The sequence below is a fragment of the Sebastes fasciatus genome, chromosome 12 (genome assembly GCF_043250625.1).
Source record: "Sebastes fasciatus isolate fSebFas1 chromosome 12, fSebFas1.pri, whole genome shotgun sequence".
Classification (NCBI taxonomy): domain Eukaryota; kingdom Metazoa; phylum Chordata; class Actinopteri; order Perciformes; family Sebastidae; genus Sebastes; species Sebastes fasciatus.
The window spans coordinates 4,988,976-5,006,206 of record NC_133806.1 but is presented as its reverse complement, the minus strand read 5'-3'; the positions used below and the strand labels follow the sequence as shown (position 1 = coordinate 5,006,206).

The window sequence follows — 17,231 nt, the reverse complement described above, 5'->3', positions numbered from 1 at the left end:
ACTTCGACATGTAGTCTGTAGGAGCTGGGGATCGAACCGCCAACCTTGTGGTTAAAGAACAACCCGAGGATGTCGAAAAAAAGTCATAGAATAGTATGTCGAAAAAATAAAAAAGTGATAGTATGGTGTGTCGAAAAAAGTCATAGTATAGTATGTAAAAAAAAAAAAAGTCAGTATCATATGTCGAAAAAATTAAGTCATGGTATATTGTGTAAAAAAAAGCCATAGTATATTATGTTGAAAAAATAAGTCATAGTATATTATGTCAAAAAAAGTCATAGTATAGTATGTCGACAAAAAGTTATAGTATAGTATGTTGAAAAAATAAAAGTCATAGTATATTATGTCGAAAAAAAGTCATAGGATAGTATGTGATAAAAATAAAAATGTCATAGTATAATATTTTAAAACATAAAAAAGTCATTGTATAGTATGTCAAAAAACAGCCATAGTATAGTTTGTTGAAAAAATTCAAATATCATAGTATGTTAAAATAATAAAAAAAAGTCATAGTATACTAAAGTATATCGGAAAAATAATCATAGTATTTAAAAAATAAATAAATTAAAAAGCCATAGAATAGTATGTCGAAAAAAAAGTCATAGTATGTCGAAAAAAAAGTCACAGTATAGTATGTTGAAAAAATGAAAAAGTCATATTATATTATGTCGGAAAAAAAGTCATAGTAAAGTGTGTCCACAAAATAAAAAATATCATAATACAGTATGTTATAGTAATAAAAAAAAGTCATAGTATACTATGTCGAAATAAAGTCATAGTATTATTTTTCAACATAAAGTCATTTTATGTTGAAAAAAAAAGTGATAGTATAGTATGTGGAAAATATCATGAAAAAAGTCACAGCATAGTATGTCGACAAAATAAAATGTCATAGTATAATATGTTAAAACAATAAAAAAAGTCATAGTATAGTAAGTCGAAAAAGATATCATAGAGTAGTATGTCGAAAAAAATGAAAAAAGTCATAGTATAATTTGTAAAATCTTTTTTTAAAAAGTGATAGTAAAGAATGTCGAAAAAAAGTCAGTAAAGTATGTCGAAAAAAAGTCATGGTATAGTATGTCGAAAATTTCATGAAAAAATGTCATAGTATAGCATGTCGAAAAAAAGTCATAGTATCGTATGTCGAAAATTTTATGAAAAAATGTCAGTATTGTAAAAAAAAAAAAAATCATAGAATAGTATGTCGAAAATTTCATGAAAAAAAAGTCATAGTATTGTAAAAAAATAAAAAATCATAGAATAGTATGTCGAAAAACTTTAAGAAACAAAGGGTACTGTAGTATAGTATGTCGAAAATTTTATGAAAAAAGTCATAGTATAGTATGTAAAAAAAAAAATGTCTGTATAGTATGTCGAAAAAAAGTCATAGTATAGTATGTCGCAAATATTATGAAAAAAGTCATAGTATAGTATGTCAAAAATGTTCTGAAAAAAAATCATAGTATAGTACGTCGACAATTTTATGAAAAAAAGTCATAGTATAGCATGTCGAAAAAAAGTCATGGTATAGTATGTCAAAAATAATATGAAAAAAAGTCATAGTATTGTTAAAAAAAAAAAAAAAAAAAAAAAAAATCATAGAATAGTATGTCGAAAATTTCATGAAAAAAAAGTCATAGTATTGTAAAAAAAATCATAGAATAGTATGTCGAAAAACTTTAAGAAACAAAGGGCACTGTAGTATAGTATGTCGAAAATTTTATGGAAAAAGTCAGTATAGTATGTAAAAAAAAAATGTCTGTATAGTATGTCGAAAAAAAGTCATAGTATAGTATGTCGACAATATTATGAAAAAAAATCATAGTATAGTTTGTCAAAAATGTTATGAAAAAAAATCATAGTATAGTATGTCGACAATTTTATGAAAAAAAGTCATAGTATAGTATGTAAAAAAAAAAAGTCATAGTATAGTATGTAAAAAAAGTCATAGTATAGTATGTCAAAATAAAAAAGTCATAGTATAGTATGAGAAAAATTAAAAAAAAGTCATAGTACAGTATGAAAAAAAGCCATAGTACAGCATGTCGACAAAATAAAAATGTCATAGTATAGTTTGTTAAAACAATAAAAAAAAGTCAAGGTATAGTATGTCGAAAAAAGTCATAGTATAGTATGCTGAAGAAATAAAAAAGTCATAGCATATTATGTCAAAAAAAGTCAGTTTGTCAGAAAAAAAATTCATAGCAGTTTGTCCAAAGAAGTCATAGTATATTATGTCGACAAAATAAAAATATCATGGTATAGAATGTTAAAATAATAAAAAAAAGTCATAGTATAGCAAGTAAAAAAAAGTCTTAGTATAGTATGTTGAAAAAATAAAAAAAGTTGTAGTAAAGTATGTCGAAAAAATAATGTCAGCAACGGGCTGAAGCACCCAATGCGGCGTCTTTGTACAGACGTGGACAAAATTGTTGGTACCCTTCCGTTAAAGAAAGAAAAACCCACAATGGTCACTGAAACTGGCCTGTGTCCAGGCCAGTTTCATTAGTTTGTTTTTTAAAATGATTCTGTTGAACCACAATTCAAAAGTAATGTCTGATTTTCATTAGTTAATTTTCAGTAAATTTTTATTTATTATTACTTTTGTCAGTTTCAAGTTATTTCAGTGACCATTGTGGGTTTTTCTTTCTTTAACGGAAGGGTACCAATAATTTTGTCCACGTCTGTATATACTGTATGTCTTTAGTGGCATCTCCCTACAACATGCACACGTTTCAATGCAAGCTGTCCTAAGACGCGTACAATTTTCTACTTTTACCTTTACTTTATGTGCAACGTCACTTTTGACAACAATGTCTAAGAGTTCGGGAATCAGCTGCCTAACGTTAGTCAACATGGTGAAACAAGTTATGTCAGCTAAGTTAACACTGCTTAATTAGCTTGCGTATCTAACGTTAGTGGGCTAAAGGCAGTCTAGGGGCTGCGGTGGTCCCACAGAATAAATGAACTCTATCAACTAACTGTGGTGCTATTGTGAAATATAACGATGGTTGCTCCAACTAGGGCATCTAATGACCACAAGGTAAACATCAGTTATCGGCATCCCAAACAGAACGTACAAAGTGTCTGCTAACTGTGTTAACGTGTGACTCAATGCAGCGTGGTTGCTCATAGTGACGGCAGCTGTTGAATTCATGAACAGAACATGTAGGCGTCATCGTAAAATCCTTCAATTTGACTCTAATCTATTTCACTAGATCGCAGAACACCCACAGGATTAGTTTATATTATTTTTTAAAAGCTATTACATTTGAAGGAAAATACCACAATTGTAATTAAATCATATTTTAGTATTTGTAATTAAATAATATTTTATTTAACATGTTCCAAAAAAAAGAACAAAAAAATCATTTTAAGTCTTGCCAGTAAAAATGAAACTGCTATTCTTCATCTATCATTTACACACAGATGTTTAGCTCATAATTTGACCACTATAGATACCTCGGTTGAGATTAGACGTTGGACTCCAGGGACGCTGTATTGATACAGTGGCTGTTACATAAGTACTGTTGCACAATAGCTTTATATTGCCTCAGAATACATTTATTCAATCTTCATTTGCAGTTGAAGTTTTCTACAGACATGCAATGCAGTATCCTAAAGAAGGTTGAAAGGAAAAAGAAAACTGAGAAATAAGAACCAAAGTGATATGGATGCAGTGTTGTTTTTAGGGTTAGTTGCATAATTCAACGATGAAGAAACCCAAATAACAGTTTAAACAAACTAGGGTTCAAACTATTCAGACCATATTAGAAAACCTGAGACAAATCTCAACATCATCAGTACAAATCAACCAGAAAATAGAAACAAGCATCCACTTAGTCCCGTGTTCTACTAGGGCTGCACGATTATGGCCAAAATGCTTATCGCCATTATTTTTTAGATAAATATTGAGATCATGATTATTCAGATTTTAGGGACAAAATATTTTGATTGCAAATTCACATTTAAATAAAGAGCGCTGTTTTCACTTCCATGTTGTGCTACATTCCAACCGTCAAAAACTCTAAATGTTATCCTTTCACTTTGTTATTGTCATCTATAGCGGTTATTTGCATAAAAACAAAGAAAAATCTTTCTATTAGTAGTTCTAATAATATATTAGAAGCTGCTTAGAGCTAGTGTTAGGAAGTTAAACAGGTCATAATTCCCTCTCTCATCTATTTAATATTGCTGTGAAAACATCTCCTTCAAACAACTGTAGTTATTCAAGTTTCTCACCAAAAACTAAATTTTACAAGATTACATTTGAACGCATCATGATAGCGTTATAATCTACGCTATACTCATTTTGCTTAGTAGAGTTTGAACGCACCATAAGCACCTGAAGGAGCTGCGCAGCTCAGTGCTGCATCACAGGAATGAATTACAAAATAATAAGATAACATGTAACCGTTGTCGGTTGCTGTTTGTAAACACAAGGCATTCAAAGTTGGCTCATCTTCATCGGCCCAACAAGCGAGGAAGGGAGGGAAAGACCAGCGATGGTCGAGCGAGCTATAGAGTGAATTGAGAGAGGGACCGCAGTGAAAACAAAGCAGCGAATCACGAGATATAAAACGTTATTTTCTGATTGTTTCCTGGCGGTTACGTTCTAACACAATTAGGTTTATGACTAATTTAAGGTTGTTCCTCCACAGCTTATTTAGGACTTGCAGTTGTGACAAATTGCAGTTTTATGTCTTCTTCGCTCACACTGAAGAACTTACACACCGACGTTACTGACTGTGCCCCTGTGCGCCAACGTAAAACCATCATGTGGCGGCTGCACGTGTGTTTCACCGGTAAAAAAACGGATATATGAGACTGGCTTCGATCGGCTGGTGCATCTCTAGCTGTTGATTAATGCAGCAGAGTGTTCTATGAGCGGAGCACGTATTATAAATGTCATTATCGCGGCGATCATGCTTATTTAATTGTGGGAAGCTAAAATTGTAATCACGATTCATATTCGATTAATTGTGCAGCCCTGAGTTCTACACAAGGAAATAAACCTTTAAATATACAGAATAGAAAAACTCATGAACAACATTACTATCAGCTGCACAATATTCCTCCACTGTTGGTTTGGGTTCCTTCTCTGTTAGGTTCCACTGTTTCTCCAGACGGCGCTATGTTCTGGAGCAGGTGTGCATACTGTGTAGGCTCGGTCTCGTGGGGAGCATTTTTTCGAGCGTAGTACCTCCTGGACGCCGCTCTCCAAGCCTCCCTCTGCAGCGACTGAGACTCTTCAGGTAACTCTGATATCAGCGTCCTCCTTCTCTTTTCCGCAAAAGAGATGGGTTGTGAATACCGGGAGTCTGTAATGTGTGGGAAGGGGCCGGAGCGTGACGGGAAGGGACCGGATCGTGAGGGTAAGGGGCCGGAGCGTGAGGGAAAGGGACCGGAGCGTGACGGGAAGGGACCGGATCGTGAGGGTAAGGGGCCGGAGCGTGAGGGAAAGGGACCAGGGCGTGAGGGGAAGGGGCCGGATCTTGAGGGGAAAGGGCCGGCGCTTGAGGGGAAGGGGCCGGAGCCGGCGCGTGAGGGGTTTGCCTGTTGGCGGGCTACTTTTCGGGCGTAGTACCGCCTGGAAGCTGCTCTCCAGGCTGCCCTCTTCAATCTCTGAGCCTCCTCCGTCAGCTCTGACATCGGCACACCCTTCTTCTTGTTCCTGCGGAGGTCAAGAGGTCAGAAGGGATCCCACAGATGAGTAGGCATGCAGTTCAACAAGCACCAAGCACTCTGTTTGTTTTTAGGGCTTTGTTTTGATTTGAGTATGTATGGGCAAATATCCACTAAAATAACTGACAAATGAACAGATGTCTTTGTTTCACAGGGTTAATAATGTCTGATCTAACATATTCTCCTCTGTCAACAGGTTGTTCGGTGGCAATATTTGACAACTTTGCAATTCTTGCAGACAGCGAGTGTGTGGAGTGTGACTCCTTTCTCTGTCTTGTGAATGAAGTCTGGTGGCGTCGAAGAGAGCTATATGCTTCAGTTCCCCGTCAGAAAGGTCTGACGGTGTCACACAGCCCAATAACCACCTAAAAAAATCTATATCAGTGTATGCTATATTTAGAATATTTTCACCTGATATCAGAGAGCCCTTTGCGACAGGGAACTGAAGCTGTTATATCGCTCTCTTCAAAGCCACCACACTACATTCACAAAAACAGTAATTTTATCTTGCAGAACACGGGAGTTGCTGGTCTACCGCTGTATCAATCAGTTTGTTAGTTTGTATTATAGTGTGACTTTCTGATCTGAACTAACGTGACGTCCACAGCAGTACATTTGCTTCTTTTTTTCATTACATTTTTTATCAATTCAAAATATTAAAATGTAAAAATGTATTGATTCAAAAAAATAAATGGTATGCAGTAATTTGAAGTCCCCTATACTTGAGTCTATGATTTCTTTGATGGTTAATTTTATATTTGATAACGCACACATTTACATTTCATCTCTATGTCTACATGTAGTTGAAACATTTTCACATTGTCTACGTTTGGTTAACTAGCCACAGAAAACAAATGCAGGGATTTGGGGTGAATTTTCTCTTAAAAACCCTAATGAGGTAACATTAGGATTAGGATGAGGTAACATTAGGATTAGGATGAGGTAACATTAGGATTAGGATGAGGTAACATTAGGATGAGGATGAGGTAACATTAGGATTAGGATGAGGTAACATTAGGATTAGGATGAGGTGACATTAGGATTAGGATGAGGTAACATTAGGATTAGGATGAGGTAACATTAGGATTAGGATGAGGTAACATTAGGATGAGGATGAGGTAACATTAGGATTAGGATGAGGTAACATTAGGATTAGGATGAGGTAACATTAGGATTAGGATGAGGTAACATTAGGATTAGGATGAGGTAACATTAGGATGAGGTAACATTAGCATTATGCATCAATTTGGCTCATTTGTATCTAATAAATAACTCACCTCAGGTGTTCTTCATGAGGGTCGCAATGTCCGCCTGGATCTGCATGAGGTATATCCCTGAGTGTTCTCTCTATGTTCTCCAGTTGTTCTAAAGAGATGAAGGGATGAACATTGTCTCAGTTATACAACCCCACTGCCACGCCAATACATTTTACAGTAACAGCATTTAGTGAAGGCATTTCTCTGTCTTAAGGCTGGTCACGACGACGGTTTAGGTGAGTTTTATTTTGTTTCTGTCCAGTTTGAATGAAGTGTTTTACGCTGCTCCGCTATGTACAGCTGATCTCAACATAAACAAAAAATACACGTGGATTACGGCGCAGGCTGAACGGACATTTGTGCAACATAGAGCAATGAGAGGTAACTTAGTCCCTGTAATGTTTTGAATTTTCATGTGTAAAAGGAATTAAAAGGTAGGATACATTACTTTGTACACTGGGACTGTCTGTGTCCTGACGTGGACTGCCTGTGCTCTCCTGATAGTCCCTGAATCTGTCTTCACTCATTTCCCACTTGATTAGAACTGTGTCGATATCACACGGCTCCTCTTTGATGACGATGCTGCTGGGAGATGTAGGCAGATTCCTGACTGCCTCTGATACACCTGAGGACTCTGGGGAGTGGGAGGTGCAGGACTGGTCCAGGCCCATTCTGCTTGGGGATGACGGAAGAGCGGACTCGTGGCTTTGGGAGGAGACACGCGAGGGGGGTCTTGCGAAAAGGCCCACTGTGGAGAAAAGAGACAAAAAATGTCATTCTCAGAGGACAGATTACATTTACTCTTGTTACTGTTAAAGTTGTTTTTTGTACATTTTGTTTAAACACAGATAAATCCAATGCCTGCCAATAAATAAATGTACAAATAATCACGGTAGTATTAACAGATAATTGAAATCATTATTTCAACTGAATGTTTGAGGATGCTTCAGAAAAACTGGATTTGAGGGACCACGTCAAAGGCAACCAGCAGGTCTCTAATCAGAGACACGCAGTTATTATTCTGTTTAACTGTCTTAGGGGGAAAAAACAACTTGTTTTCCAGTCATTGTATGTGTTCTAACATTAGAATTACCATTAACATAATTAACATTAGAAATGTATGCTTCAATAATTTAATGCACTTCATTTTGTAGAATAACAATTATTTAATTTAATACTTCAAAATGGATAATATAACAATTTTCTGTAAGACCCTTTTCTGTAAATCCAGAGGACAGATGTAATTTTGTAATGGGTTATGTATGAATAATTGTGATGCGTTTTGTTTTTTGTCTGATGGGTCTTACTTGTCTGTCTGACAGTATGTCTATTGTATGTGTACTTTTTCTCAAACTGAGCTGCCTATGGATGCAAAATGATAATAAAGTTGTATCGTATGCATAATTTTATGATGAAGCTACAGTAGAGCGGATGTTTTCTTGCTCTAATATTCTATATAGGCTACTCAAATGTTTTTAATAAAAGAGTGAGATTACATGGGATTTATCGTTTTTTTTTTTTTTTTTTACCGTGGTATCGAATTGGTATCGAGAATCGTGTAAATTCACTGGTATTGGTATGGACTACTAGATTTCCGCGACATCCCTAGTTTGGAAACATGATTATTTTCACCCATACAGCAGCAGCAGGGTCTGTGTGACTAACCAGTGAGGAAGTAACGCCAATGTCAACAAAAAAAACAAGGGTTAAAGTGACATTTCATTGGAGTTACTTGAGAAAAACATTTGCACCCATATGCATTATTTGATGATGAAGCTACAGTAGAGAGGATGTATTCTTGCTCTAATAATGCATTTATCTTCAGCCGACTTGACTACTGTAACGGCGTCTTTACTGGTTTTCCTAAAAAATCAATCAGACAGCTGCAGCTGATTCAGAACGCTGCTGCTAGAGTCCTCACTAAGACCAAGAAAGTGGATCACATCAGTCCAGTTCTGAAGTCTCTACACCGGCTCCCTGTCTCAGAGAATTGATTTCAAAATACTGCTGCTGGTTCACAAAGCACTAAATGGTTTAGGCCAAAATACATTTCTGATCTTCTGCTATGTTATGAACCATCCAGACCTCTCAGGTCATCTGGATCAGGTCTGCTTAGTGTCCCCAGAGTCAGAACTAAACATGCAGAATCAGCGTTCAGTTTTTACGCACCAAATATCTGGAACAAGCTCCCAGAAAACTGCAGGACCAACTCCAACTCTGACTTCATTTAAAACAAAGCTTAAAACTTTCCTGTTTGCTGCTGCTGCCTTTTATTAAACCAGATAATGATCTTATTATACTGCACTATAACTTTTACTTTTGTGTGTTATCCTCTATTTTAGCTTCTATCCTAGCTTTTATTTTTAGCTTGTTTTTATTTTCTAATCTTTAATGTTTTCATAACTGTTTTAATTATTTCTTAATGTTCTTTTGCACTTTGTAGCAATGTTCTTGAATGTTTATGTAAAGCACTTTGAATTGTCCTGCTGCTGAAATGTGCTCTACAAATAAAGCTGTCTTGCCAAGTTGCCTAATATTCTAGATAGATAGATAGTAACTTTATTGATCTTGAGGGAAATTCAAGGTTCCACTATCACAGTTCCATAGTGCAAAACATGTTAGTAAAAAGGCAGTAAAAAAATTAGTAGTGCAAAGTACAAAAAAAATATACCAGAAAAATACAAGGAGATGAAGAAAACTGTTAAAAGTGAATATAGTGCAGGTTAGCAGCTGTGATACACGACTATTAAAAAAGTGAATATAGTGCAGACGAGATTGTTAAAAATGAGTATAGTGCAGAAGAGATTGTTAAAAGTGAATATAGTGCAGAAGAGATTGTTAAAAGTGAATATAGTGCAGACGAGATTGTTAAATAGTGCAGAAGAGATTGTTAAATAGTGAATATAGTGCAGAAGAGACTGTTAAAAGTGAATATAGTGCAGAAGAGACTGTTAAATAGTGAATATAGTGCAGAAGAGACTGTTAAAAGTGAATATAGTGCAGAAGAGATTGTTAAAAGTGAATATAGTGCAGACGAGATTGTTAAATAGTGAATATAGTGCAGAAGATTGTTAAATAGTGCAGAAGAGATTGTTAAATAGTGAATATAGTGCAGAAGAGACTGTTAAAAGTGAATATAGTGCAGAAGAGACTGTTAAATAGTGAATATAGTGCAGAAGAGACTGTTAAAAGTGAATATAGTGCAGAAGAGATTGTTAAATAGTGAATATAGTGCAGAAGAGATTGTTAAATAGTGAATATAGTGCAGAAGAGATTGTTAAATAGTGAATATAGTGCAGAAGAGATTGTTAAAAGTGAATATAGTGCAGAAGAGATTGTTAAAAGTGAATATAGTGCAGAAGAGATTGTTAAAAGTGAATATAGTGCAGAAGAGATTGTTAAATAGTGAATATAGTGCAGAAGAGATTGTTAAATAGTGAATATAGTGCAGAAGAGATTGTTAAATAGTGAATATAGTGCAGAAGAGACTGTTAAAAGTGAATATAGTGCAGGAGAGACTGTTAAAAGTGAATGTAGTGCAGAAGAGACTGTTAAATAGTGAATATAGTGCAGGAGAGACTGTTAAAAGTGAATATAGTGCAGAACAGACTGTTAAAAGTGAATATAGTGCAGAAGAGACTGTTAAAAGTGAATATAGTGCAGAAGAGACTGTTAAAAGTGAATAAAGTGCAGAAGACTGTTAAATAGTGAATATAGTGCAGAAGAGATTGTTAAAAGTGAATATAGTGCAGAAGAGATTGTTAAAAGTGAATATAGTGCAGAAGAGACTGTTAAAAGTGAATATAGTGCAGAAGAGATTGTTAAATAGTGAATATAGTGCAGAAGAGATTGTTAAAAATGAATATAGTGCAGAAGAGATTGTTAAATAGTGAATATAGTGCAGAAGAGATTGTTAAAAGTGAATATAGTGCAGGAGAGATTGTTAAAAGTGAATATAGTGCAGAAGAGATTGTTAAAAGTGAATATAGTGCAGAAGAGATTGTTAAATAGTGAATATAGTGCAGAAGAGATTGTTAAAAATGAATATAGTGCAGAAGAGATTGTTAAATAGTGAATATAGTGCAGAAGAGATTGTTAAATAGTGAATATAGTGCAGAAGAGACTGTTAAAAGTGAATATAGTGCAGGAGAGACTGTTAAAAGTGAATATAGTGCAGGAGAGATTGTTAAAAGTGAATATAGTGCAGGAGAGACTGTTAAAAGTGAATATAGTGCAGGAGAGACTGTTAAAAGTGAATATAGTGCAGAACAGACTGTTAAAAGTGAATATAGTGCAGAAGACTGTTAAATAGTGAGTAAAGTGCAGAAGAGACTGTTAAAAGTGAATATAGTGCAGAAGAGATTGTTAAATAGTGAATATAGTGCAGAAGAGATTGTTAAAAGTGAATATAGTGCAGAAGAGACTGTTAAAAGTGAATATAGTGCAGAAGAGACTGTTAAAAGTGAATAAAGTGCAGAAGACTGTTAAAAGTGAATATAGTGCAGAAGAGATTGTTAAAAATGAATATAGTGCAGAAGAGATTGTTAAATAGTGAATATAGTGCAGAAGAGATTGTTAAAAGTGAATATAGTGCAGGAGAGATTGTTAAAAGTGAATATAGTGCAGAAGAGATTGTTAAATAGTGAATATAGTGCAGAAGAGATTGTTAAATAGTGAATATAGTGCAGAAGAGACTGTTAAAAGTGAATAAAGTGCAGAAGAGACTGTTAAAAGTGAATATAGTGCAGAAGAGACTGTTAAAAGTGAATAAAGTGCAGAAGAGACTGTTAAAAGTGAATATAGTGCAGGAGAGATTGTTAAATAGTGAATATAGTGCAGAAGAGATTGTTAAATAGTGAATATAGTGCAGAAGAGACTGTTAAATAGTGAATATAGTGCAGAAGAGACTGTTAAAAGTGAATAAAGTGCAGAAGAGACTGTTAAAAGTGAATATAGTGCAGAAGAGATTGTTAAATAGTGAATATAGTGCAGAAGAGACTGTTAAAAGTGAATAAAGTGCAGAAGAGACTGTTAAAAGTGAATATAGTGCAGAAGAGATTGTTAAATAGTGAATATAGTGCAGAAGAGACTGTTAAAAGTGAATATAGTGCAGAAGAGATTGTTAAATAGTGAATATAGTGCAGAAGAGACTGTTAAAAGTGAATAAAGTGCAGGAGAGACTGTTAAAAGTGAATATAGTGCAGAAGAGATTGTTAAATAGTGAATATAGTGCAGGAGAGATTGTTAAAAGTGAATATAGTGCAGAAGAGATTGTTAAATAGTGAATATAGTGCAGAAGAGATTGTTAAATAGTGAATATAGTGCAGGAGAGATTGTTAAAAGTGAATATAGTGCAGAAGAGATTGTTAAATAGTGAATATAGTGCAGAAGAGACTGTTAAATAGTGAATATAGTGCAGGAGAGACTGTTAAAAGTGAATATAGTGCAGAAGAGATTGTTAAATAGTGAATATAGTGCAGGAGAGATTGTTAAAAGTGAATATAGTGCAGAAGAGATTGTTAAATAGTGAATATAGTGCAGAAGAGACTGTTAAATAGTGAATATAGTGCAGAAGAGACTGTTAAAGTGAATATAGTGCAGAAGAGATTGTTAAATAGTGAATATAGTGCAGAAGAGATTGTTAAATAGTGAATATAGTGCAGAAGAGATTGTTAAATAGTGAATATAGTGCAGAAGAGACTGTTAAATAGTGAATATAGTGCAGAAGAGACTGTTAAAAGTGAATAAAGTGCAGAAGAGACTGTTAAAAGTGAATATAGTGCAGAAGAGACTGTTAAAAGTGAATAAAGTGCAGAAGAGACTGTTAAAAGTGAATATAGTGCAGAAGAGACTGTTAAAAGTGAATAAAGTGCAGAAGAGACTGTTAAAAGTGAATATAGTGCAGAAGAGACTGTTAAAAGTGAATAAAGTGCAGAAGAGATTGTTAAAAGTGAATAAAGTGCAGAAGAGATTGTTAAATAGTGAATATAGTGCAGGAGAGACTGTTAAAAGTGAATATAGTGTAGAAGAGACTGTTAAAAGTGAATATAGTGCAGAAGAGACTGTTAAAAGTGAATATAGTGCAGAAGAGACTTAATAGTGAATATAGTGCAGAAGAGACTGTTAAAAGTGAATATAGTGCAGGAGAGACTGTTAAAAGTGAATATAGTGTAGAAGAGACTGTTAAAAGTGAATATAGTGCAGAAGAGACTGTTAAAAGTGAATATAGTGCAGAAGAGACTTAATAGTGAATATAGTGCAGAAGAGACTGTTAAAAGTGAATATAGTGCAGAAGAGACTGTTAAAAGTGAATAAAGTGCAGAAGAGACTGTTAAAAGTGAATATAGTGCAGAAGAGACTTAATAGTGAATATAGTGCAGAAGAGACTGTTAAAAGTGAATATAGTGCAGAAGAGACTGTTAAAAGTGAATATAGTGCAGAAGAGACTGTTAAAAGTGAATAAAGTGCAGAAGACTGTTAAAAGTGAATATAGTGCAGAAGAGATTGTTAAAAATGAATATAGTGCAGAAGAGATTGTTAAATAGTGAATATAGTGCAGAAGAGATTGTTAAAAGTGAATATAGTGCAGGAGAGATTGTTAAAAGTGAATATAGTGCAGAAGAGATTGTTAAATAGTGAATATAGTGCAGAAGAGATTGTTAAATAGTGAATATAGTGCAGAAGAGACTGTTAAAAGTGAATAAAGTGCAGAAGAGACTGTTAAAAGTGAATATAGTGCAGAAGAGACTGTTAAAAGTGAATAAAGTGCAGAAGAGACTGTTAAAAGTGAATATAGTGCAGGAGAGATTGTTAAATAGTGAATATAGTGCAGAAGAGATTGTTAAATAGTGAATATAGTGCAGAAGAGACTGTTAAATAGTGAATATAGTGCAGAAGAGACTGTTAAAAGTGAATAAAGTGCAGAAGAGACTGTTAAAAGTGAATATAGTGCAGAAGAGATTGTTAAATAGTGAATATAGTGCAGAAGAGACTGTTAAAAGTGAATAAAGTGCAGAAGAGACTGTTAAAAGTGAATATAGTGCAGAAGAGATTGTTAAATAGTGAATATAGTGCAGAAGAGACTGTTAAAAGTGAATATAGTGCAGAAGAGATTGTTAAATAGTGAATATAGTGCAGAAGAGACTGTTAAAAGTGAATAAAGTGCAGGAGAGACTGTTAAAAGTGAATATAGTGCAGAAGAGATTGTTAAATAGTGAATATAGTGCAGGAGAGATTGTTAAAAGTGAATATAGTGCAGAAGAGATTGTTAAATAGTGAATATAGTGCAGAAGAGATTGTTAAATAGTGAATATAGTGCAGGAGAGATTGTTAAAAGTGAATATAGTGCAGAAGAGATTGTTAAATAGTGAATATAGTGCAGAAGAGACTGTTAAATAGTGAATATAGTGCAGGAGAGACTGTTAAAAGTGAATATAGTGCAGAAGAGATTGTTAAATAGTGAATATAGTGCAGGAGAGATTGTTAAAAGTGAATATAGTGCAGAAGAGATTGTTAAATAGTGAATATAGTGCAGAAGAGACTGTTAAATAGTGAATATAGTGCAGAAGAGACTGTTAAAGTGAATATAGTGCAGAAGAGATTGTTAAATAGTGAATATAGTGCAGAAGAGATTGTTAAATAGTGAATATAGTGCAGAAGAGATTGTTAAATAGTGAATATAGTGCAGAAGAGACTGTTAAATAGTGAATATAGTGCAGAAGAGACTGTTAAAAGTGAATAAAGTGCAGAAGAGACTGTTAAAAGTGAATATAGTGCAGAAGAGACTGTTAAAAGTGAATAAAGTGCAGAAGAGACTGTTAAAAGTGAATATAGTGCAGAAGAGACTGTTAAAAGTGAATAAAGTGCAGAAGAGACTGTTAAAAGTGAATATAGTGCAGAAGAGACTGTTAAAAGTGAATAAAGTGCAGAAGAGATTGTTAAAAGTGAATAAAGTGCAGAAGAGATTGTTAAATAGTGAATATAGTGCAGGAGAGACTGTTAAAAGTGAATATAGTGTAGAAGAGACTGTTAAAAGTGAATATAGTGCAGAAGAGACTGTTAAAAGTGAATATAGTGCAGAAGAGACTTAATAGTGAATATAGTGCAGAAGAGACTGTTAAAAGTGAATAAAGTGCAGGAGAGACTGTTAAAAGTGAATATAGTGCAGAAGAGATTGTTAAATAGTGAATATAGTGCAGGAGAGATTGTTAAAAGTGAATATAGTGCAGAAGAGATTGTTAAATAGTGAATATAGTGCAGAAGAGATTGTTAAATAGTGAATATAGTGCAGGAGAGATTGTTAAAAGTGAATATAGTGCAGAAGAGATTGTTAAATAGTGAATATAGTGCAGAAGAGACTGTTAAATAGTGAATATAGTGCAGGAGAGACTGTTAAAAGTGAATATAGTGCAGAAGAGATTGTTAAATAGTGAATATAGTGCAGGAGAGATTGTTAAAAGTGAATATAGTGCAGAAGAGATTGTTAAATAGTGAATATAGTGCAGAAGAGACTGTTAAATAGTGAATATAGTGCAGAAGAGACTGTTAAAGTGAATATAGTGCAGAAGAGATTGTTAAATAGTGAATATAGTGCAGAAGAGATTGTTAAATAGTGAATATAGTGCAGAAGAGATTGTTAAATAGTGAATATAGTGCAGAAGAGACTGTTAAATAGTGAATATAGTGCAGAAGAGACTGTTAAAAGTGAATAAAGTGCAGAAGAGACTGTTAAAAGTGAATATAGTGCAGAAGAGACTGTTAAAAGTGAATAAAGTGCAGAAGAGACTGTTAAAAGTGAATATAGTGCAGAAGAGACTGTTAAAAGTGAATAAAGTGCAGAAGAGACTGTTAAAAGTGAATATAGTGCAGAAGAGACTGTTAAAAGTGAATAAAGTGCAGAAGAGATTGTTAAAAGTGAATAAAGTGCAGAAGAGATTGTTAAATAGTGAATATAGTGCAGGAGAGACTGTTAAAAGTGAATATAGTGTAGAAGAGACTGTTAAAAGTGAATATAGTGCAGAAGAGACTGTTAAAAGTGAATATAGTGCAGAAGAGACTTAATAGTGAATATAGTGCAGAAGAGACTGTTAAAAGTGAATATAGTGCAGGAGAGACTGTTAAAAGTGAATATAGTGTAGAAGAGACTGTTAAAAGTGAATATAGTGCAGAAGAGACTGTTAAAAGTGAATATAGTGCAGAAGAGACTTAATAGTGAATATAGTGCAGAAGAGACTGTTAAAAGTGAATATAGTGCAGAAGAGACTGTTAAAAGTGAATAAAGTGCAGAAGAGACTGTTAAAAGTGAATATAGTGCAGAAGAGACTTAATAGTGAATATAGTGCAGAAGAGACTGTTAAAAGTGAATATAGTGCAGAAGAGACTGTTAAAAGTGAATATAGTGCAGAAGAGACTGTTAAAAGTGAATATAGTGCAGAAGAGACTTAATAGTGAATATAGTGCAGGGTGACTCCAGTAGCTTAGTCTAAAGTGCCCTGTGTGCATTATTATCTGTTCTATGTATACTACTCATGTTTACTCACAAGAGATGCTCATTTCACACTCCTGCTGCTCTGCTGTCATCTCACTGTCCATGATGCAGCCTGGCTCAAACCCATCCTGCTCTCCAGTCTGGTGCTCACAGGAGGTCTGCTGTGGATCACAGGAGGTCTGTAGTGGATCACAGGAGGTCTGTAGTGGATCACAGGAGGTCTGTAGTGGATCACAGGAGGTCTGGCATCCCACTGGGAGGCTGTGATCTCCTCCGAACAGCCCGCAGGAGCATCCCCTCCGCCGCAGCAGCTGCAGCTCGGTCTCGCTGTCCGTCAGCCGTCCCTCCAGCCGCTGGATCTCTTTGTCCCGGTCGGCCACCAGCCGCTGGTACTGGTGAGCTCTGCTGCTGTTCACTCCGTACAACACGTTGATGATCGAGTCTATCGCCAGACGGATCGCGTTCTCCACCACCAGAGCCTCCTCGTCCCGCAGGTGAGGATGGAGAGTCCGGTTCTTCACCAGGTTCATCTTCAGTATCAACTGATGCTAAGCTAAGCTAACGGGCGCTGTGTGGCTCACTAACACACCAGCAGCGAACACACGGTGCTTAAAAACAACAATAGTCACATTTAGAAGATGAATAAGAGGCTTTTCCGTGAGTTAAGACAAGCGCAAACAAGACAAGGGACAAAACACAGACTTGTTTTGAGCTGAATCTTCCAGAGACGCAGCTCCGCTTCCTGTCGACAGCTGCTTCTTCTTCGGCAGCAGTTGTCTTCAGCGGATGTTAGTCTGCCG

At 34.9% G+C, this 17,231-nt stretch overlaps 1 protein-coding gene and 1 long non-coding RNA gene across 5 annotated transcripts in view; one reads left to right on the top strand and one right to left on the bottom strand.

The window, feature by feature from the left end:
- Positions 1 to 6,925, top strand: part of LOC141778463 (uncharacterized) — a 22,081-nt gene extending 15,156 nt beyond the window's left edge. The window contains exons 6-9 of one of the 4 annotated variants that reach the window (XR_012596071.1): positions 5,112 to 5,258; positions 5,885 to 6,022; positions 6,202 to 6,630; positions 6,911 to 6,925. This is a non-coding gene — a long non-coding RNA (uncharacterized LOC141778463). Of the gene's footprint in view, positions 1 to 5,111; positions 5,259 to 5,884; positions 6,163 to 6,201; positions 6,631 to 6,910 lie in introns of those variants that run through there. The other 3 variants (XR_012596070.1, XR_012596073.1, XR_012596072.1) reach the window with 3 other exon arrangements.
- LOC141778451 (uncharacterized) lies at positions 3,546 to 17,231 on the bottom strand. The gene is made up of 4 exons (XM_074652729.1): positions 16,484 to 17,231; positions 7,393 to 7,692; positions 6,966 to 7,053; positions 3,546 to 5,677 (listed from the first exon to the last, which is right to left on the bottom strand). Exons 1-4 carry the CDS (start codon positions 16,959 to 16,961, stop codon positions 5,062 to 5,064), a joined length of 1,482 nt encoding a protein of 493 aa, XP_074508830.1. The 5' UTR covers positions 16,962 to 17,231; the 3' UTR covers positions 3,546 to 5,061.

Coding starts and splice junctions, on each gene's coding strand:
- LOC141778451 (XM_074652729.1), bottom strand. CDS start 16,961: ATGAACCTGGTGAAGAACCGGACTCTCCATCCTCACCTGCGGGACGAG. Junction 7,693..16,483: donor GTGTGAAATGAGCATCTCTT/GTGAGTAAACAT, acceptor TTTTCTCCACAG/TGGGCCTTTTCGCAAGACCC. Junction 7,054..7,392: donor AGACAGTCCCAGTGTACAAA/GTAATGTATCCT, acceptor TCATCTCTTTAG/AACAACTGGAGAACATAGAG.